Source organism: Trachypithecus francoisi, unplaced genomic scaffold (genome assembly GCF_009764315.1).
Source record: "Trachypithecus francoisi isolate TF-2019V2 unplaced genomic scaffold, Tfra_2.0 Contig01554, whole genome shotgun sequence".
NCBI classification, from domain to species: Eukaryota; Metazoa; Chordata; class Mammalia; order Primates; family Cercopithecidae; genus Trachypithecus; species Trachypithecus francoisi.
This window is the reverse complement of record NW_022681439.1, coordinates 3,959,674-3,982,056: the sequence shown is the minus strand read 5'-3', so window position 1 is coordinate 3,982,056 and position 22,383 is coordinate 3,959,674. Positions and strand designations below refer to the sequence as shown.

General features: G+C 49.9%; 1 protein-coding gene across 3 annotated transcripts; it reads right to left on the bottom strand.

Annotated features, from left to right (window-relative positions):
- Positions 1–808: 808 nt before the first annotated feature.
- Positions 809–21,586, bottom strand: NEIL2 (nei like DNA glycosylase 2). Of its 3 annotated transcripts, none has more exons than XM_033177145.1 (5): positions 21,430–21,586; positions 18,546–18,685; positions 8,894–9,246; positions 4,746–4,942; positions 809–2,180 (listed from the first exon to the last, which is right to left on the bottom strand). In XM_033177145.1, exons 2-5 carry the CDS (start codon positions 18,681–18,683, stop codon positions 1,870–1,872), a joined length of 999 nt encoding a protein of 332 aa, XP_033033036.1. In that variant the 5' UTR covers positions 18,684–18,685; positions 21,430–21,586; the 3' UTR covers positions 809–1,869. The 3 variants fall into 3 exon arrangements, with proteins under 3 accessions (XP_033033036.1, XP_033033045.1, XP_033033053.1); XM_033177154.1 differs by lacking the exon at positions 21,430–21,586 and adding an exon at positions 20,459–20,852; XM_033177162.1 differs by lacking the exon at positions 18,546–18,685 and having other exon boundaries at positions 21,430–21,564.
- Positions 21,587–22,383: the final 797 nt, after the last annotated feature.

The following is a 22,383-nucleotide window of genomic DNA, read 5'->3' as shown; positions in this document are numbered from 1 at the left end:
GAGGTCCTCAGCCTCTCTAGACTCTTTCGTTTTCTCATCTATAACATAAGGACAAGGGTGAGTACCTGTCTTCATGAGTTGTTTTGTAGATCATGTGCAAGAAGTAAGCGAAGTGGTGAGGACTTGGGTGAGGGAGAGAGAGCCCTCAACACAGGGAGAGCACCTGGTTGCAGGGGGAGCCTTCAGTACAAGAGATTCAGTCTGCCATCAAGTGGCTCTCCGCACTGTTGACAGTTCTCAATCACTGAAGACAGAGGAGGTGGGGCACAGTGACTCATGCCTGTTATCCCAGCACTTTGGGAGGCCGAAGCAAGCGGATCACTTGAGGCCTGAGGTTCGAGACCAGCCGGGGCAACATGGCGAGTCTCCGTCTATACAAAAATACAAAAATTAGCCGGGCATAGTGGTGCACACCTGTAGTCCCAGCTACTGGGGAGGCTGAGGTGGAAGGATCACCTGAGCCCGGGAGTGAGCCATGGTCACACCACTGTATTCCAGCCTGGGCAACGCAGTGAGACCCTGTCTCAAAAAAAAAAAAAAAAGAACGTGCGTGTGTGAGAATAAAGGAAAGCCAGAATCATCAGCCGGTGTTTTCTGTTTCACTCTCACAAATCTCTGTGCAGACATCACGGCGACAGAGCTTCAGTCCATCTCTGCTCGCCTGCGGCAGAAGAGCAGACGTGCCTTCACCTCTTCTCACTGCTCCTTTCATGTAGATTCCTCAGCTAATCCAGTAAGCCCTGGAGGCCACCCCCATGAATAGTTCTGTTATTTAAAGACCTTTTACTATCAAAAAAAGATGACAACAGCCAGTAACAGAGAGCTTTATTTTCATGTCACTGCTCTAGCTTCATTCACCTGTTGCCAACAACTGGAGGGAGTTTCTCCACAGCCCTTGATTCCTGAATTGTTCAAAATATCAACAGTCACAAAGACATTGACTTAAGGAGTAAACAAGCAGCTTTTCTCTACAGACCACTGGGCATCCCAAGAAGGCGCAGCTCCCTGCTCCACCCCCGCCTCTTGGTGTCTGTGTCCGGCAGGAGGCTGAATCCAAGCACTGCTCTCAGGTCACTCTATCCTCATCCCTGGATCCTCCAGGGGAACAAGAAAAAAAACAACAAAAAAACCAAAAAACAACCTGTTTTCCTGCTTTCCAAAATGGAGGGCCTTAACATCAACCAAAGTTACAAAACAAAAACAAAACACAGGAGCTGGCTGGGCGCGGTGGCTTACACCCATGGTCCCAACATTTCGGGAGGCCAAAGTGGGAGGACTGCTTGAGTTGCAGGAGTTCAAAACCAGCCTGGCCAATATGGCAAGACCCCATCTCTATAAAAAGTAAACAAAAATCAGCCAGGCATCATAGCACATGCCTGTCGTCCCATCTGCTCTGGAGGCTGAGGTGAAGACTGCTTGAGCCTGGGAGGGCAAGGCTGCAGTGAGCCAAGATCACGCCACTGCACCCTAGCCTGGGAGACAAGAGCAAGACCCTGTCTCAAAACAAAAACAAAACCCCGCATCATCTGCAAAGCCATGTTGGGAGCTCAGCCATTTCCCATAGGCTTTCTTTTTCCTTGCCCCAGTGCCTTCTGGGAGGTTTCCCCTTCCCCATCATCACGATTTCTCTCATCTTTCACTATGATGCAATTCAATAGGACGAATTCACTGAACTGGAAAAGGATAAGAAGAATCTAATCCTATGAAAACTCTGCCTTCAACATAACTCCGGGGAGGTGAATATTATAATCCTGGCACCCCAACATACACGATCCTCTGCACCCCATCCCTGCTCACATCCTCCGTTCTGGACACTTAGACGTCAGGCTCCCCAATGGCCAAGGTTCCATGAAGAGCACCACGAGTTCCTTAGGAGACTTGGCGCCGCTCCGGCTCCTCTGACAACTGGGGCTGGCACTGTGGGCACCACCAGGTGAGCCTCCGGAACCCACCTGGGGGCCCAAACGCCTCCTTCATGACCTGGTGGCCAGCAGGGCACTGATCTTTCTGGTAGACCTGCGTGTGCTGCGGTCTGCCCTGGAACTTGCCCTGCAGCCAGGCTGTACTGAACTCCACCACGTGATCCACCAGGGCCTCCCGACGCGGGGCACTCAGGACTGAACCAAGAGAAAGGGGATGGATCCCAGCTCTGTACAAGACTTCATTCTTAATGATGTTCCCTGAAATAAAGCAGGGGAGGGTAAGCGAGGGAGAAAGGACACATGGCACGATGAAACCACCCACAAAGTTAGCACGGCAGAGGTCAGCTCTTCCACGTCCTGTGGGACCCTGGGCGGGTCCGCAATCTCTGACTCCGCTTCTCTGTCTGTACACTGGAGTTGACAATTCCTACCTTTAAGGTTGCTGTGAAGATGAAATGAAACTCATGCATGGCCCGTCATGGCAAACAGGCTATCAAAAAGGGGTCGGGCACCTGACTGCCTGCACTTGAATCCCAGCTCAAGCAGATCCTACCCACGTGACCCTGGCAAGCTGCTCAGTCTCAATTAGCTGCAGTTTCCTTATCTGTAAGGCAGGGATGGCTCACCTGGTTTTTGTGAGCAGTAAATGAGAATTCACTAAAAACGTTGAGCACAGTGGCTGGTATGTAGAGTACTCAATAAATATTAACTGTTGTTATTATTTAAAATGTCGGCCTGGTGCAGTAGCTCATGTCTGTAATCCTAGCACTTTGAGAGGCAGAGGCGGGTGAATCACTTGAGGCCAGGAGTTCAAGACCAGCCTGGACAACATCGTGAAACCCCATCTCTACCAAAAATACAAAGATTAGCCAGGCATGGTAGCACCTGCCTGTAATCCCAGCTACTCAGGTGGTTGAGGTACGAGAATCGCTTGAACCTGGGAGGCGGAGGTTGCGGTAATCTGAGACTGTGCCACTGCACTCCAGCCTGGGCAACAGGGCAAGACTCTGTCTCAAAAAACAATTTTTTTTAAAATTAAAAACAAAATGTCAAGCATAGCTAGGCACAGTGGTTCATGCCTGTTATCCCAGCACTTCGGGAGGCAGAGGCAGGAGGATCGCTTGAGCCCACAAGTTCAAGACCAGCCTGGGCAACACAGTGAGAGCCTGTCTCTACAAAAATTTTAAAAATTAGTGAGACGTGGTGTCATGCACCTGTAGTCCCAGCTACTCAGGAGGCTGAGGTGGGAGGATCGCTTGAGCCACAGAGGTTGAGGCTGCAGTGGGTTGTGTCTGTGCCACTGCACTCCGGCCTAGGCAACAGAGAGAGACCGTGTCAAAAAATAAAACAAAATGAAATACCAAGCATAATGCTCATTATGTAGAAAGTGTTTGGGGAGGTGTTATCTTATGATTTTTCTACTCCTGCCTCATTCTCTGTGAAGCCAGCCTCGATCCCTCCTTCCACAATCAGTAACTCTCTTTGGAATGTTCCAACCATACCCTTTCAGCTCCACCAGGGATTCTTAGCAATCTTTCCTAACTCGCAGTGGACTGAGTCTGTGCTTGCTGGGACATTAAACAATGATCTCCTTAAGGAGAGATTGTGAGTGTGACAGAGGTCAAGTGAGTGTGTGTTTGGAGTGAGCGGGTGAAGGAAATTCTTGCTTTTCCCAAGAGCCTCATAGTCACACTCCTCATTACACACATCGGTCTCTCCAGAATTCGCTGACAGAATACCTGGATTCACATCTCAGCTGCACCGTTTACTAGAGATGCGTTCTCTGCTTCAGTTTCCTCATCTGAAGGAAGGGAAACCCACTATAACCATATCCTATGGAACAGCACTAAGGACAAAACGCGTGCCTGGCACATCAGAGCTGCTTGGAAAACACTGGCCATTATTAATTACTACTGTTACTTTATTAGCTCTTGCCACATATACCCAAAAAGTCACTTCCGATGGCTCTTTGCTCCTGAGGGCACAGGGACTCCCATGGTCCTAACATGAAAATGCAAGGCTAGTGCCTGGTGCACCACCGGGCCTTCTCCGACCCTCATGAGGGGAGGTGAGCAGGCAGCAAAGCCACATGTTGGATATGGAGGTGACTCTGTCACCGCCAACTTGCCTGATTGCTTCAGCAGCCAATTTTGGGCACAATTATTCCCCTGCTGTGGGTAATAAGAATGCCACGCTCTCATAGTCCAGCTAATTAGCTGTTATATGTATTTCTGAAATTGTTCAGCTCTTCTCCCTATCCTGAAATGCTCACGGTTTCACTGCTCATGCCACTGCAACAGAGAGAGGGAAACTCCTCTTCACTCGTGTCTTGTAAGAGCCCAATGTAGACTGAGTCATCTCTGTGCTTTGGCCGGCGGGGGAGCTCCATCCACCCAAAAGCAGCATCCCTTAGAACGTGCACTCACTCCTCTGGTAGCAGCCTGCACGACTTCAGTTCCTACAGACACAGGTCAGGCACCTCCTGTGTGCCAGGCACTGCACTGTGCTGTGGAGGGTACAGAGGTGCCCGAGACATGACCCCGCGCTTTAGGAGACAATGTTCCAGCGCTGCTGGCAGAAGGCTCACAACTGATAACCCAGTTAGGATGTGGATTCTGAAGCCGAGAGACAAGTTAAAAACTGCCTGATCTAATGCCCTCAGTCTGAAAACAAGGGAAGTAAAACAAAGGAGATTAAGCAAGTGGCACCTCAAGACCAACAGCACTGGCACAACTAGGGTGGGCCTCAGGTCTTGTGACTCCCACAGGAGCGACTTTTCCATGAAGCAACTCTGTGGACTCACCCCTTCCCCATGAGTCATACCTAGCCCTGAGAAGTGTCTCTGGTCCAGCAGTGTGTAGCAGACAGGCTGCGCCTGGCCTAGAGCTTCTAAGGCTTGTCCTCGATGGAACTTCTCAGACAGGATGTCACAGGCGGGTGTGACCACTGGGGAAGAGCTCCAAGACATCTGACAATTATAAAATGCCAGGAAGCCACCACCACCAAAGTACAGGACCAACCTGGGAAGAAAGAACAGGTCATATGTACACATCGCTACCACAGCACAGGCAGAGCACACTGTGTGGACGGATCATACACACATACACACATCCCCACATCGTTACCACGATATAGTCAGAGCACACTGTGTGGACGGATCATACACACATACACACATCCCCACATCGCTACCACAACACAGGCAGAGCACACTGTGTGGTCAGATCATACACACATCCCACATCCCCACATCATTACCACGATATAGTCAGAGCACACTCTGTGGTTGGATCATACACACATACACACATCCCCACATTGTTACCACGATATAGTCAGAGCACACTGTGTGGTCAGATCATACACACATCCCCACATCGTTACCACAATGTAGTCAGAGCACACTGTGTGGTCAGATCATACACACATCCCCACATCGTTACCACGATATAGTCAGAGCACACTGTGTGGTCAGATCATACACACATCCCCACATTGTTACCACGATATAGTCAGAGCACACTGTGTGGTCAGATCATACACACATCCCCACATCATTACCACAATGTAGTCAGAGCACACTCTGTGGACGGATCATACACACATCCCACATCGTTACCACAATGTAGTCAGAGCACACTGTGTGGTCGGATCATACACACATCCCCACATCGTTACCACAATGTAGTCAGAGCACACTGTGTGGTCGGATCATACACACATCCCCACATCGTTACCACAATGTAGTCAGAGCACACTGTGTGGTCGGATCATACACACATCCCCACATCGTTACCACAATGTAGTCAGAGCACACTGTGTGGTCAGATCATACACACATCCCCACATCGTTACCACAATGTAGTCAGAGCACACTGTGTGGTCGGATCATACACATATACAGACATCCCTGACTTACAATGGTTCACTTTTAATTTTTGATTTTATAATGGTACAAAATCAATGCATGCTCAGTAAAAGCCATACTTTGAGTACCTATAAAACCTTTCTTTTCAGTACAGTATTCAATAAATTACGTGAGATAGTCAACATTTTATAAAACAAGCTTTGTGTTAGATGATTTTGCCCAACTGTAGGCTAATGTAATTGTTCTGAGCACATATAAGGTAGGTTAGAGGTTAGGCTAAGCCAGAATGTTTGGTAGGCTAGATATTAGACACATTTTTGACTTATAAGTTTTTTTTTTTGAGATGGAGTTTCATTCTCGTCGCCCAGGCTGGAGTGCAGTGGCACTATCTTGGCTCACTGCAATCTCTGCCTCCTGGGTTCAGGCGATTCTCCTGCCTCAGCCTCTCGAGTAGCTGGGATTACAGGTGTATACCACCATACCTGGCTAATTTTTTGTACTTTTAGTAGAGATGGGGTTTCATCATGTTGGCCAGGCTGGTCTCAAACTCCTGACCTCAGGTGATCCACCCACCTCGGCCTCTAAAGTGCTGGGATTACAGGTGTGAGACACCACACCTGACCTAATATTTTCAATACTCCATATACCCTTTCCATATAGAAAGGATATATAAAGCTAATTTTATTTATTTATTTATTTGGAGACAGGGTCTCGCTCTGTTGCCCAGGCTGGAGTGTAGTGGCACAATCACAGCCCACTGCAGTCTCAACCTCCCTGGCTCAAACTACCCTCCCGCTTCAGCCTCCAAGTAGCTGGGACTACAGGTATGCACCACCATGCCCGGTTAATTTTATTTTTATTTTTTGTAGAAACAGGGTCTTCACTATGTTGCCCAGGCTGGTCTCTTACACCTGGGCACAAGTGATCCTCCTGTCTCAGCCTCCCAAAGTGCTGGGATTACAGGTGTGAGACACCACACCTGACCTAATATTTTCAATACTCCATATACCCTTTCCATATAGAAAGGATATATAAAGCTAATTTTATTTATTTATTTATTTGGAGACAGGGTCTCGCTCTGTTGCCCAGGCTGGAGTGTAGTGGCACAATCACAGCCCACTGCAGTCTCAACCTCCCTGGCTCAAACTACCCTCCCGCTTCAGCCTCCCAAGTAGCTGGGACTACAGGTATGCACCACCATGCCCGGTTAATTTTATTTTTATTTTTTGTAGAAACAGGGTCTTCACTATGTTGCCCAGGCTGGTCTCTTACACCTGGGCACAAGTGATCCTCCTGTCTCAGCCTCCCAAAGTGCTGGGATTACAGACAGGAGTCACTATGCCTGGCAAGCTACTATTATTTATTTCAAAGACCAACAAATAGATAAAACTCAGGCCAGCCTATTAAAGAAAAAAGAGACAAAGCAAAATAAATATAAAACATGTAAATGAGAAAAGAGACATAACCAGGTAAACAGATTTAAAAATAACGGCATGATACACATTCACTCTATGGCAATATATCTGACAACCTAGGGGTCAGCCTGCTTCGTGGAGCGCATTTCAACGCCTCCAGCTGGTGACTAATCCAGGACTCAGCAAAGGGCAAGCTCCTGATGATGAGAGGTTTGCTGGAGGTTCTAAGAAAAGCTTCCTCATCTGAACTTCTAAAAATGACCTTCTCATCTTCTGGATTTTTTGGTGTGAATCAAATCCTGGAGCTGCAGTAGCCTTTTGCTGCTGGTCTAAGGACAAAACCAATGTGTGGAAAGTGCAAAGCCAGGAGAATCACATGAAGCCAGAACATCGGAACTGCAACCCCAAACCTACCCTCCTTCTGAACTTCCAGTGATGTGAGCAAAATCTCCGGGCCACAGAAGCCCAAAGCATCCTATGATACCTACATCATGCCACAAAAAAAAGACTACAGTTCTAAACATTTTTACAAGTTATAAAACTTCAGAAAACAGAAGTCATGTGACTTTCTCTGGGGGTAGAGGGGACCTTTTTTTTAGTAAAAGGGGAAACCTATGAGCAACCAAGAAAAATACCCACCATTGACGACATACAAATTTCAAATCCCAAATGGATTAAGCTCAAAGGACGGAGGACAGACCTGAAACAATGCTGGCAACACGTGTCACAAAAACAAACAGACTTTCGGTCCAAAGGCTTCGATACATTGATAAGAAGTACACAAACGACCTAACATTCATGAGATTTCAGCTCACCAGCACTTTCCTACGGCCATCAAATGTACAGCCCTAAGCATGTGCATTCCCTCTGAGCAGCAATTTCTCCTCTGGGAATTGACACTGAGCATATGATCCTAAACCTAGATAGAGTTTTACGCACACAATGTTAATCTCAACATTCATAGATTAAAAACTGGGGCCCAGCGTGGTGGCTCATGCCTGTAATCCCAGCACTTTGGGAGCTGGAGGCAGGTGGATCACTTGAGGCCAGGAGTTCCAGACCAGCCAGCCTGTCCAACATGGTGAAACCCCGTTTCTACTAAAAATACAAAACTTAGCCGGTGTGGTAGCACGCATCTGTAGTCCCAGCTACTCAGGAGGCTGAGGCAGGAGAACTGTTTCAACCTGGGAGGCGGAGGTTGCAGTGAGGTGAGATCATGCCACTGCACTCCAGCCTGGGCCAACAGAGCAAGACTCCGTCTCAAAACAAACCAAAACAACTCATCAAGCTGAACACTTAAGATCTGCATTCTATTATATGTTAATTATGTCTCAATAAAAAATAAACACACAAACAGTATACTTAAAACAAAACTGAGAAAATCTTGTCCCTAAACTCAAAGCACACAAGTCAGGAGTCAGGCAATAAAATGTTCTTCAGGGACAGTCTACTCTCAAGTGCCACATTTGTTGGGAAAATTCTCCGCTTCTCCCAGCCACCACTGGGTGCACAACCCTCTCCTGCATGCAGACCACAGTCTACTTCCTATCACTGGTAGATACAGAGGTGGCCTCTCTCCCCAAGACAGCAGGGCCCTGGGGGGCGGCCTGGACGTCCTCAGTGTGTCCCCATCAAGCAGGGCCCTATGACTATCAGAGCCCCTGAGAATCAGATGGTCACACCATTACCTCGGGGAAGGGTCCCTCCAGTCTCCCCTCTTGTTGGCTTTCTTGGCTCTGGAGAACTCGTTCACCCAAACGCTGCCAAACAAACCAAAGCTGACACGCAGCCACCTCCCAGCATCTCCTGCAGGGGCGTCTCCCTCCAAACACTCAGATTCATCATCTCCCTGGGGGTTGAGCGCTGCAGACTGTGAGGATCCATCAAGCGTCTTCTGCCCGCTGGGCTCCCCGTCCTGCTCTGGGTCCGCAGCCCCTTCCTTGTGCGCTTCTTTTTGTGGAGGCTCTGGCGCTGGGCTGCTGCCAGGGGGCTCCATTTCTTCATCTGGATCAAATCTAAGGAATAATTTCTTTCCATGGACCTAGAAAAAATGAACAGAGGTCTAAGCCTTCCAGACCCAGAGGGGAACGGGGAACGCAGATACGTATCCTATTGCAAAGGTCTTCCTCCTCGCCCCCCGCGGGGAGCCTTCCCAAATGAAGTCTTTGGGTTCTGCTTTTTGCTCTTTTGCTCCAGTGGTGTGAGCAGTTCGCATGCGGTTTTCAAAGGGACCGGGAGCAAGTAGACTGAGTTGGCAGTGAAACAGACCCATGCTAGACGGCAGGACCACCCTGGACAACCTGAGGGGAATCGCTCCCAATTTTTTCATGCAGTAGCTAAGAAGTGAACATAAGTTGTCATTCCTTCATTCCATTCATAATACATTTTCTATGCCAGAAATAAGCAGTGCCTGGGAATGCACACACACAGAGCAGCTAAAGACAACACACTATAAAACGGGGTACCCCACGCTACCCCCTCCACCAATGTATTGGACTTGATAAGAAAACTGTAATCAATAAAAATTAGATACTGAAACAAAAATGGACCAATGAATCAAATCACCACTATGAAATGTACAAGGCAAAGGACCCACCTTATCTCACTGAAAATGATTTCAGTAGAAGAAAATAAATACAGAAAATGTGTGTTAAAGGATGTTCCGGCTGCTTTGAGTTTATTTTCTTTTTTTTTTTTCAGACGGAGTCTTGCCTAGACTGGAGTACAGTGGCACCATCTTGGCTCATTGTAGCCCCCATCTCCTGGGTTCAAGCGATTCTCTTGCCTCGGCTTCCCAAGTAGCTGGGACTGTAGGGTGAACACCACCACATCCAGCTAATTTTTACATATTTAGTAGAGACCGGGTCTCACCACATTAGTAAGGTTGGTCTCGAACTCCTGACCTCAAGTGATCTGCCTGTCTTGGCCTCCCAAAGTGTTGGGATTCCAGGCATGAGCCACCACACCCGGCCCTTGCTTTGAGTTTATTTTCATGTTGCACCTCCTGATATGCAGCATGTATGCCTAGATTCCAGGATGCGTCAGTTCTACACAGCCTGAAATTCAGGCAGTCTTTCAAAGAGCATAAGCCAAAACATCTGGCATTAATACTGGAAATGCCCGTGTTACTTTTTTGACCACTACAGGTCTGTGCTTAAAGATCACTGTTCTGCTATGATCTTTAACTTGTTAATTAGCATACAAATTAATCTTGAAATCCTCTACACAAAAGAGCATTACCTTTCGAAATAATCCCAGAATAGCTTATCTGTAAATCTGAGCACAGATTGTTATTTGCCACATACTAGAAATGGTTTAACTGACCTACATAAAAAACAAATTGAGCAAGGATTTAAGTGGGCATAATAGCATCTGCTGCAGAAAATATTTCTTGGTATAAATTCACCAATGTTGATATAATTCTGATGAAAATAACTGTCAAATGCCCATGATGATCAAAACATTTACTAGGTCAAAAATGTCTAGGTCAAGATGTCCTCATACCCTCTCCAACTATGGCAATTTCTACTGTCCCTCTTTTAGGTTCCTGTGACATTGCAGCCACTTCAGTTCGCTAATCATTAATTAAGCTTATTCAATGTGCCTGGCAGTGTGCTAGGCTCCAAGGGCAAACAGATGAGTAAGGCGCTGCAATGGTTTGAATGTGTTCCCCAAAAAGTATGTGTCAGAAACTTAATCCCCAATGGCACAGTGGTAAGAGATGGCCCCTTTAAATTAGGCCATAGGGTTCTGACCTCCTGAATGGAATAATGCCAACTGCAAATGACACGGCAAGATGCCAATGCCATGCCCTTGGACTTTGCACGTTCCAGAACTGTGAGCTCTATAGACTTCTATTGTTTATAAATTACCCAGTCTCAAATATTCTGTAATAGCAGCAAAAATAGATGACAACAATCTCCAATGTTCCCTCATCTGTAACATGGGTGAACTTTGAGGACTTTATACCAAGTGAAATAAGCCAGTCAAAAAAACTCCAAATGCTGTATAACTGTATAATTCCACTGATACGAGGTAGCTAGGGGAGTAAAATTCAGAGAGACAGAAAGTAGGTGATTGCCAGGAGCTGCGGGAAGGGAGGAAAGGGAGTTAGTGTTCAACAGGTATGACGTTTCAGCTTGGGGAGATAAAAAAGTTCAGGCAAACTGTTACACAACGTGAATATACTTAACATTACTGAACTATATACTTTAAAATGGTTAAGATAGCAAATTTTGTTATGTGTTTTTCATCACAATTTTTAAAAAAATTTAAAAGGCGGCCGGGCACGGTGGCTCACGCCTGTCATCTCAGCACTTTGGGAGGCCAAGGCCAGCGGATCACGAGGTCAATAGATCGAGACCATGGTGAAAGCCCGTCTCTACTAAAAATACAAAAAAATTAGCTGGGCGCTGTGGCGGGCGCCTGTAGTCCCAGCTATTCGAGAGGCTGAGGCAGGAGAATGGCGTGAATCCGGGAGGTGGAGCTTGCAGTGAGCCGAGATTGCACCACTGCACTCCAGTCTGAGAGACAGAGCGAGACTCCATCTCAAAAAAAAAAAAAAAAAAAAAAAAAAAAAAATGTATAACATGGTGGGAGTGGGAGGGGGACAAGTATGAAAACAGATACTACAAGAGCATGGAGAAAAGTGTGGGTAGGCCAGGCACAGTGGCTCATGCTTGTAATCCCTGCACTCTGGAGGCCAAGATAAGAGGATTGCTTGAGCCCAGGAGCTCGAGACCAGCCTAGGTAACAAAGTGACACCCCCATCTGTACAAAAAAAAAAAAAAGGCCGGGCGCGGTGGCTCAAGCCTGTAATCCCAGCACTTTGGGAGGCCGAGACGGGCGGATCACGAGGTCAGGAGATCGAGACCATCCTGGCTAACACAGTGAAACCCCGTCTCTACTAAAAATACAAAAACTAGCCGGGTGAGGTGGCAGGCGCCTGTAGTCCCAGCTACTCGGGAGGCTGAGGCAGGAGAATGGCGTGAACCCAGGAGGCGGAGCTTGCAGTGAGCTGAGATCTGGCCACTGCACTCCACTCCGGGCGACAGAGCGAGACTCCGCCTCAAAAAAAAAAAAAAAGAAAAAGAAAAGTGTGGGCAGAAGCAGAGGTAGCACACAGAAGAAGAGTCTACATCATGAGGGGAAGCTGGCAGTTACCTGGGCTGGGCTTCACAAGAAGAGTGGAAGGCAGAGGAGATAGGGAGTCCCCAGCTGAGGGGACACACCTGAACGCAGAGGTGGAAACCCCACACTGGGAGGGGGAGCTCCTGGTCAGACACAGTAGCTAGGGCGTGCGCTGTTAGCACTGCTCCCAACAAACCCGCCACAGGAACCAAAGAGCTCTAAACCCTTGGGATCAAGAGGAGGAGCAGACAGGAGATACAAATTCCCTCCAGGAGATGAGGAACAGGCACAGGAAGGGTAACTGACGGGAGGCAGAGCAGAGACCCCTGCTGCAGCAGAGGGAGACCCCAAGGAAGAGGCAACCCAGGGAACCCACCCACCCTGAACCCAGGTGAGCTGGAGATAGGCCACAGGTGCTATGGCAAGAGGTTAAAAATGGAAGGATTGGTCCTCATACACTGCTGGGGGACGATAAAATGGTGCAGCTGCTTTGGAAAACACTATGGAAGACACTAAAAAAGTTAAACATACTATATAGTCCAGCAATTTCACTCCTAGGAATAGTCTCAAGAGAAATGGAAACATATGTCTACACCAATACTTGCACCTGAATGCCCACAGCAGCATTATCCATAGAAGTCAAAGAGTTGAAACAATCTGAATGTCCATCAGCTGATGACTGGACATCACTGACTGTAAAATGTATGATGTGGTTTGGCTATGTCCCCACCCAAATCTCAGCTTGAATTTTAGCTCCTATAATTCCCGTGTGTTGTTGGGGGGACCCGATGGGAGGTAACTGAATCATGGGGGTGGGTTTTTTTCCCATGCTGTTCCCATGATAGTAAGTCTCACAAGATCTGATGGTTTTATAAAGGGCAGTTCCCTTGCACATGCTCTTTCTTGCCTGCTGCCATGTAAGACATGCCTTTGTTTCTCCTTTGCCTTCCACCATGATTGTGGACTCCCCAGACATATGGAACTGTGAGTCCATTAAAACTCTTCCCTTTATAAATTACCCAGTCTTGGTTATGTCTTTATCAGCAGCATGAGAACAGACTAATACTGTAAACTGATATCCAGAGTGGGGTACTGCTATAAAGACACCCCAAAATGTGGAAGCAACTTTGGAACTGGTTAACAGGCAGAGGTTGGAACAGTCTGGAGGGCTCAGAAGAAGACAGGAAAATGTGGGAAAGTTTGGAACTTCCTAGAGACTTGTTGAATGGTTTTGATCAAAATGCTGACAGTGATATGGACAATAAGGCACAGGCTGAGGTGGTTTCAGATGGAGATGAGAAACTTGTAGGGAACTAGAGTAAAGGTGACTCTTGCTGTGCTAAGAGACTGGTGGCATTTTGCCCCTGCCCTAGAGATCTATGGAACTTTGAACTTGAGAGACATGATTATGGTATCTGGTGAAAGAAATTTCTTTTTTTTTTTGAGACAGATTCTTACCCTGTCGTCCAGGCTGGAGTGCAGTGGCATGATCTAGGCTCACTGCATCCTCTGCCTCCCGGGTTCAAGTGATTCTCCTGCCTCAGCCTCCTGAGTAGCTGGGACTACAGGTGCCTGCCACCATGCCTGGCTAATTTTTGTACTTTTAGTAGAGACAGGGTTTCACCATATTGGCCAGGCTGGTCTCAAACTCCTGACCTTGTGATCTGCCCGCCTCGGCCTCCCAAAGTGCTGGGATTATAGGCATGAGCCACCACGCCCAGCTGGTGAAAGAAATTTCTTAGTGGCAAAGCATTCAAGAGGAAGCAAAGCACAAAAGTTTGAAAAATTTACAGCCTGATGATGCAGTGGAAAAGAAAAACCCATTTTCTGGGGAGAAATTCAAGCTGGCTGCAGAAATTTGCATAAGTAACTAGAAGTCAAATGCTAATCACCAAGCCAACAAAGAAAACGTCTCCAGAGCATGTCAGAGACCTTCACCGCAGCCCCTCCCATCACAGGTCCAGATGCCTAGAAGGAAAAAATGGTTTCCGGGGCCAGGTCCAGGCCTCATTGCTGTATGCAGCCTAGGGGCTTGGTGCCTGGTGTCCCAGCCCCTCTAGTCATGGCTAGAAAAGGCCAGTGCACAACCCAGGTTCAGAGGGTACAAGCCCCAAGCCTTGGTGGTTTACATGTGGTGTTGAGCCTGCGGGTGCTCAGAAGTTAAGAATGGAGGTTTGGAAACCTTTACCTAGATTTCTAAGGATGTCTGGAAACAACGGGATGTCCAGGCAGAGGTGTGCTGCAGGGGCAGAGCCCTCATTGAGAACCTCTGCTGGGGCAGTGCAGAAGGGAAATGCAGGGTTAGAGCCCCAGGGCCGAGTTCCCACTGGGGCACTGCCTAGTAGAGCTGTGAGAAGAGGGCCACTGTGCTCCAGACCCCAGAATGGTGCCAATGTAAACGGGGCCAATGTACAGCTCAGGCTGCTGCTTCAGAGGGTACAAGCCCCCAGCCTTGGTGGTGTACATGTGGTGTTGAGCCTGCGGGAGCACAGAAGTTAAGAATGGAGGTTTGGGAACCTCCACCTAGATTTCTGAGGGTGTATGGAAACGCCTGGATGTCCAGGCAGAGGTGTACTGCAGGGGTGGAGCCCTCAGTGAGAACCTCTGCTGGGGCAGTGCAGAAGGGAAATGCAGGGTTAGAGCCCCGGTGCCGAGTTCCCACTGGGGCACTGCCTAGTAAAGCTATGAGAAGAGGGCCACTGTCCTCCAGACCTCGGAATGGTAGATCCACTGACAGCTTGCAGCCTGCTCTGGAAAACCCACAGACCCTCAATGCCAGCCTGTGAAAGCAGCCAGGATGAGGGACTGTACCCTACAAAGCCACAGAGGCAGAGCTGCCCAAGGTCGTGGGAGTCTACCTCTTACATCAGTGTGCCCTGGATGACAGACATGGAGTCAAAGATCATTGTGGAGCTTTAAGATTTGACTGCCTTGCTGGATTTCAGACTTGCATGGGGCCTGTAGCCCCTTCGTTTTGGCCAATTTCTCCCATTTGAAACAGGTGCATTTACCCAATGCCTATACCCCCATTGTATCTAGGAAGTAACTAACTTGCTTTTGATTTTACAGGCCCATAGGTGAAAGGAACTTGCCTTTTCTCAGATGAGACTTTGGACTGTGGCCTTTTAAATTAATGCTGAAATGAATTAAGACTTTTGGGGACTGTTGGGAAGGCATGATTGGTTTTGAAATGTGAGGACATGTGCTTTGGAAGGGGCTGGGGGTGGAATAATATGGTTTGGCTGTGTCCCCAAATCTCATTATAACTCCTGTGATTCCCATGTGTTATGGGACGGACCCAGTGGGAGGTACCCAGTGGGAGGTAATTGAATCATGCAGGCTGTTCTCGTGATAGTAAGTAAGTCTCAAGATCTGATGGCTTTTTTTGTTTTTGTTTTTGTTTTTATTTTTAAGATGGAGTCTCGCTCTGTTGCCGAGGCTGGAGTGCAGTGGCGCGATCTCAGCTCACTGCAACCTCTGTCACCTGGGTTCAAGCAATTCTCCTGCCTCAGCCTTCCAAGTAGCTGGGATTACAGGTGCCTGCCACCATGCCCAGCTAATCTGTGCATCTTTAGTAGAGATGGGGTTTCAACATGTTGGCCAGTCTGGTCTCAAACTCCTGACCTCAGGCGATCTGCCCACCTCTGCCTCCCAAAGTGCTGGGATTACAGGCATGAGCCACCACACCTGGCCTGATGGTTTTATCAATGGTAATTCCCCTGCACAAGCTCTCTTGCCTTCCAACATGTAGGATGTGCCTTTGTTTCCCCTTCGCCTTCTGCCATAATTGCAAGGCCTCCCCAGCAATGCAGAACTGTAAGTCCATTAAACCTCTTTCCTTAATAAACTACCCAGTCTTGGAAGGGGAGAGTGGAAGGAGCTTGTTTTCCAATGTTGCTCCTATACCACCCTCGACTGTTCCATTACTGGAGTGGAGGGGGAAACCCTGAGTTGGAGTAGTCATTTTTCTCAGTCTGTTACGAGTAATCCAACACAACTCCTGATACAGAAAATGGAGAGCTGACAAGGAAAGGATGTGCCAGACAAACAGATGGCACAGGGTGGAGCCAAGCTCTCTCCTGCCTCATCAACTCGTCCTGCTCACTCTACCTCCATCAGCCTGCCTGTAACTGCTTCTCAAGCCTGAAATGCCCTTTCCTCCCTCTTCAGTTCACCGAAATCCTTCAGCCTTCAAGGCCCAACTCAAGTCCTACCTCCCACGCATCATCTCCAGGCCACTGGGACCTCTTCCTATCAGGGCCATTACCTGGGCCTTCATCATGTGCTCTGCCCTCCCCATTTAGTGTAGCTTAATAGTGTGGCCTGTGTCAACACAGGCCCTATGTTCTCAATGCAATTCTAAGTTCCTAGGGTCAGGGATCCACCCACAGGGAGAAGCAGGGAAGGGCGCTCACTTCAAAGCACTGCCAGGCAGCCCCCAAGGTTCCCTGCAACCTTAGGTTCCCTGCAACATGGATTTTTGCTTGGTTTACTGGGAAAGCAGCTCCCAGTCCCGTCTACAGGTTCCTTCACTGCACATCCATCTGTCCACCCACTCACTCGAGAAATATTCCCTTGCAGCCAGCTCTGTGGCAGACACCCTGGTAAGTGCTGGGGATCCAGAGACAAGAGACATAATCCCGCCCCTGCAAACCTCGCAGGACAGTGTGTACAAAGAGGCCACAGTCCTGGAGGCCACAGGGCCCTGGGCTCTCACCTTTTCCTTGCCAGCCACCTGAGTTTGGGCTCAGTACTCCCTTCTCCGAGCCTCAGTCTCCAGAGGAATCATCTGTGGGTAAAGGGCTACAAGATCTCTCCAGTTCTAACAAAAAACAGTTTTAAAACCTCTGTGTGTATGTGTTGCAGGGGTGGGGGTTGAGGGCAAGATGGAAGAAAGGGAACTAGTACTTATGGTGTGCCCATTATGTGCCAGGCATAAAGTCTACTTAAAACAACAATTTTAAGAGGTCAGTGGCTTATCTCCATTCTACAATAGAAGAAAGAGCTAAGAGATGAACATGCTTAAGAGCACACGGCTAAGCAGCAGCAGAGCTCATGAGTTCATCTGCAGGCACCGCCCCGTGCTTCCTATGTGCCAGCACTCAGCTAAGTGCTAGGGGCACAATACTGGCAAGGGGCAGCCCCTGCCCTCTGCATCTGTCCTCGCCCCTCAACAAGCAGAACAACTCAGTAAAAAGGGAAGAACAGGAGGAAGCACACGATATCCTGGAAGCGCAGAGATGGAGTCTCCTCCCCACGTAAAGCAGACAGGGCAGGCTTCTCTGAGGATGCAATGGCCAAGTGGAAGCTGGAAGACCAGGAATAACCATTATAAATTTGAGGGGACAGGGGCAGAGTTGGGAGGAAAAGGAAGAAGTGATTGAGCAGGGGCAGCAAGTCAAAACCGCGGACAGAAAGACTAGGAAGAGCCACAGTCAGTTCCATCCATCAGAAGACAGGTTTTGGGCAAGATAAGAAGGCTAGAGAGGGAGGCAGGGGTCAGAAAACAGGGAGCCCCGTGAGCCCCTGGAAGGATGAGCTGCTTTGAACCTAGATCTGAAAGTTCTGCTCTTTTCTTTCTTTTTTTTTTTTTTTTGACAGAGTCTCACTCTGTCACCCAGGCTGAAGTACAGTGGCACCATCTCGGCTCACTACAACCTCTGCCTCCCGGGTTCAAGAGATTCTCCTGCCTCAGCCTCCCGAGTAGTTGGGATTACAGGCCCCCACCACCACACCCAGCCAATTTTTGTATTTTTAGTAGAGATGGGGTTTCACCATGTTGGCCAGGATGGTCTTGAACTCCTGACCTCGTGATCTGCCTGCCTCAGCCTCCCAAAGTGCTGGGATTACAGGCATGAGCCACCGCACCCAGCCGGTTCTGCTCTTTCCTTAATTCTCCGCTGGCTCAGGGGAATTGAACATAGTTCCCAGCCAAAGGTGCCCATCAGCTGTGGCTGGAGAGAACGGAAGCATTCCAGACCCTCTGAATCAGGGTCTCCAGCTCATGTACACATGTTCTTTACAGTTCTACAGTCCACAGCAATATCTACTTCTGGCTGAGACCCATGAGATTGAAAGACGGAGCTGCATGGAGGCCGAGCTTGGTGGTTCCGGACTCAGGGAAGTGACACCCTGAGACACGTGGGGATAGATCCTAGGGGAGGTGCAGGATGTGCGACAGAGCCAGCTCTTCAGAGGAGGATGCCTCACCTGGGTGTCCTGGAGCCACAGGGACTGCAGGCCGGCGGGCTGTAGCTTCTTACTGCTGCCCCCTGTCTTGACCACCTGCTGGCCCACAAAGGGGGAGATCAAATGGTGAAATTTCCTCACCAAGGGCCCTTCTGGCATCCCTGTGGGCAGAAATGGGCAAAAGAGGCCACGGATTTAGCTCATTTATCCCTAGCATCTCTAACAAGTGCCAAGCAACCTCCATGCCACCATTTTTGCTGCCAACTAACTTTAAGAGCAAATATAGCCAAAAAGGGAGTGTGGCTGGGAGGGGGTGAGATCATAGAGAAGACCAGCTGTGGCAGGGCGGGGGTGAGATCATAGAGAAGACCAGCTGTGGCAGGGCGGGGGTGAGATCATAGAGAAGACCAGCTGTGGCAGGGAGGGGGTGAGATCATAGAGAAGACCAGCTGTGGCTGGGAGGGGGTCAGATCATAGAGAAGACCAGCTGTGGCTGGGAGGGGGTCAGATCATAGAGAAGACCAGCTGTGGCAGGGCGGGGGTGAGATCATAGAGAAGACCAGCTGTGGCTGGGAGGGGGTCAGATCATAGAGAAGACCAGCTGTGGCTGGGAGGGGGCAGATCATAGAGAAGACCAGCTGTGGCTGGGAGGGGGTCAGATCATAGAGAAGACCAGCTGTGGCTGGGAGGGGGTCAGATCATAGAGAAGACCAGCTGTGGCTGGGAGGGGGCAGATCATAGAGAAGACCAGCTGTGGCTGGAGGGGGTGAGATCATAGAGAAGACCAGCTGTGGCTGGGAGGGGGTGAGATCATAGAGAAGACCAGCTGTGGCTGGGAGGGGGTCAGATCATAGAGAAGACCAGCTGTGGCTGGGAGGGGGTCAGATCATAGAGAAGACCAGCTGTGGCAGGGAGGGGGTCAGATCATAGAGAAGACCAGCTGTGGCTGGGAGGGGGTCAGATCATAGAGAAGACCAGCTGTGGCTGGGAGGGGGTCAGATCATAGAGAAGACCAGCTGTGGCTGGGAGGGGGTGAGATCATAGAGAAGACCAGCTGTGGCAGGGCGGGGGCAGATCATAGAGAAGACCAGCTGTGGCTGGAAGGGGATCAGATCATAGAGAAGACCAGCTGTGGCAGGGTGTGGCCAACTTAGCAGTAAAGGCAGCCCCTCTTACCCTTCTTCATGCAGCAAACACTTATTGAGCACCAACAGTGTGCTAGGCAGCACATCATGGGCACCATCCACTTTATTCCTGACTGGCAACTGCCACACCAGGAACTGGCCCTTGTTACTTTTTGCCTGGACTGGGAGCCTCTAACACCTCCTGACTTTTTCTGCGCCCCCTCCTCCCGCTCTCAAAAAAAACAGCCATTCTGACCCACTGCTGCTGACTGATTTCCCACTTTTGAAGGGACTGGATACTGCCCTCCAGGACCACCGACCACTCACATGGGGGAGGTGTGCATGGGACAACCAATATGCGGACAGAGCTCAGAATCACAAGTGAGACTCCCAGCCATGTAGTTAAGCCCAGCTTAACTTCAGATAGTTATCTCTGATCACCGAGAACAGCCGTGGTTCTGTTTTAATGACCACGCAGGGCTCCCAGGGCCACCTCTACTCTCCCTGCCCCAAATCATCCCAGTCCACTGAGCGCCGCCTACATAAGACAGTCTGAGTGGTCTACACCCGGGCTGCTAGGGCAGAGGAGACCCCCAGTCTCACCCAGGGCAGCTGCCTAACCACCTGTTCCTGCACCAGCCTCTTAAATCGAAAAGAATTAAGTAGATATCGGGCACGTGGTAGCTATTATATTTCAGTGATCCTAAAACACATTTTAGAACACTTTCAAAATCTCAGAAAGGGGGATGGCTCACAATCTGAGCATTCTCATAGTTTCGGCGGCAATACATTCAATAACGTGCATCTTACACTCGCTGGTGCCGATTCACTGAAAGGTTCTATTTCCCCTCATCAGGCTTTCGAGAGACACTCTACAGGGAATCCTCACAAAACCTCCAGGCTGGAAGGAGACGTGCCAAACGCTGCTGACCATAACCAGTTGGAAGCCTGATCCTCTCCTACGCAGAAGCTTCTGGAAAAGCCTTCATCTGAAATGCATCAAGTCCTTAAAAGCTCTGGACACGTGGGCATGTCTCCTTTAGGGATTTTTATGGAGATGGACAGGTGGGAAGCAAGCCGCCTCTGCAACAGCCTTTAAAGATGAAACGCGGAGCCGGAAGTGGTGGCTCACGGCTGTAATCCCAGCACTTTGGGAGGCCGAGGCGGGCGGATCACGAGGTCAGGAGATCGAGACCATCCTGGCTAAGACAGTGAAACCCCGTCTCTACTAAAAAAATACAAAAAATTAGCCGGGGGTGGCAGCGGGCACCTGTAGTCCCAGCTACTCGGGAGGCTGAGGCAGGAGAATGGCGTGAACCTGGGAGGCGGAGCTTGCAGTGAGCCGAGATCGCGCCACTGCACTCCAGCCCGGGCCACAGAGCGGGACTCCGCCTCAAAAAAAAAAAACAGATGAGACGCGGAAGGGGCTTCGAAGAGTCTCTGCGGCTGCCGCGCCCCATCCTCGGGCCCTCCCTGCCCGGGGGCTACCGACGAGCTCGCGGCTGGCTCTGCGCCAGCCAGGGAAGGGGAGGGGTGTCTTCGCCGTTCTCTTCCGAGTGCCCGAGGGGGGTCTGAGACCACTGCTTTCCCAACTCTGCCTCGGTGTGTGGGGAGAGGGGCGCAAACGCGGGCCTGAGGGTCACTGGGGTCCTCCAGACGTGGGCAGCACCTCCGCAGGCTGCCGGGACGGAGGAGGGCCCCACGCCCGCCCTCCCCCCCTGTCCCCTCCCGACTTCTCCGCGAGGCCGCGGATCTACCGGAGGGCGGACGGCTGCACTCACCGGCTCCGGGTGGGTGGCACCTCGGCCCGACCCAGCACTGCTGCGCAGCCCGCGCAGCCGCTCCAGCTGGGGGCGGAGATTTCCCGGGGCCGCGGCCCACAAAGGCTCCGTCCTCCTAGGGGACGCCCCTGTAGGTGGAGGCTGCGGGGCTCCTCCCCTAAGTGGGCGTGGCCTCCGGCCTGGAGGCGGTGGCGGGGCTCGTAGCTACGCGCCGGGGTGCGCGCAGGCGCGGGGTTTATCTCCTGGAAAGGGGGTCGAGGCTGCTCACTTGCGGGTGGGCGAGGGGTTCTGTCCCCGGGGTCGCTGGAGGCGGAGCTGCGTTACAGGGTCGGGAGTGAAAGCCGAGGTGGAAGAAGGGTGCAGGCTGGGACTAACGTTGAAGAGATGCTCTTGGAACTTTTTTTTTTTTTTGGCGGAGGAGACATTCTCGCTCTGTCGTCCAGGCTCGAGTGCAATGGCGCGATCTCGGCTCACTGCAACCTCGGCCTCCTGGGCTTAAGCGAGTCTCCTGCCTCAGCCTCCCGAGTAGCTGGGCTTACTGGCGCCCGGCTAATTTTTGTATTTTTAGTAGAGACCGGGTTTCACCATGTCCTAATCTCAGGTGATCCACCCGCCTCGGCCTCCCAAACTGTTGGGATTACAGGCGTGAGCCACCGCACCCGGCCCTTTTGGAACATTTCTTGTCTCAAGGAAACAGTTGTAGGGAAAAGTTAACCCTCTTAGCCAATGGATCGGAATGGGACAGCCTGGGTGTTCCCACAATGGCGAGGGTTCTGCTTTGCCTCCGAGCCTAATAAAGTATGGTGCAAAGGAAACAGGTGGTCAAGACTCTTGAAATGTTGAACGGGTGGGATTTTTTTGCTTTCTATTGTTTGAATATTATTACTTGAATTTTTACTGTAAGCAAATTTTGCTTAAAATATTTGTGTATTAAATTTTTTATTTCAAAGAATA

Coding starts and splice junctions, on each gene's coding strand:
- NEIL2 (XM_033177145.1), bottom strand. CDS start 18,683: ATGCCAGAAGGGCCCTTGGTGAGGAAATTTCACCATTTGATCTCCCCC. Junction 9,247..18,545: donor TGTGGCTCCAGGACACCCAG/GTGAGGCATCCT, acceptor CATTTTTTCTAG/GTCCATGGAAAGAAATTATT. Junction 2,181..4,745: donor GAGACACTTCTCAGGGCTAG/GTATGACTCATG, acceptor GCTTTATTTCAG/GGAACATCATTAAGAATGAA.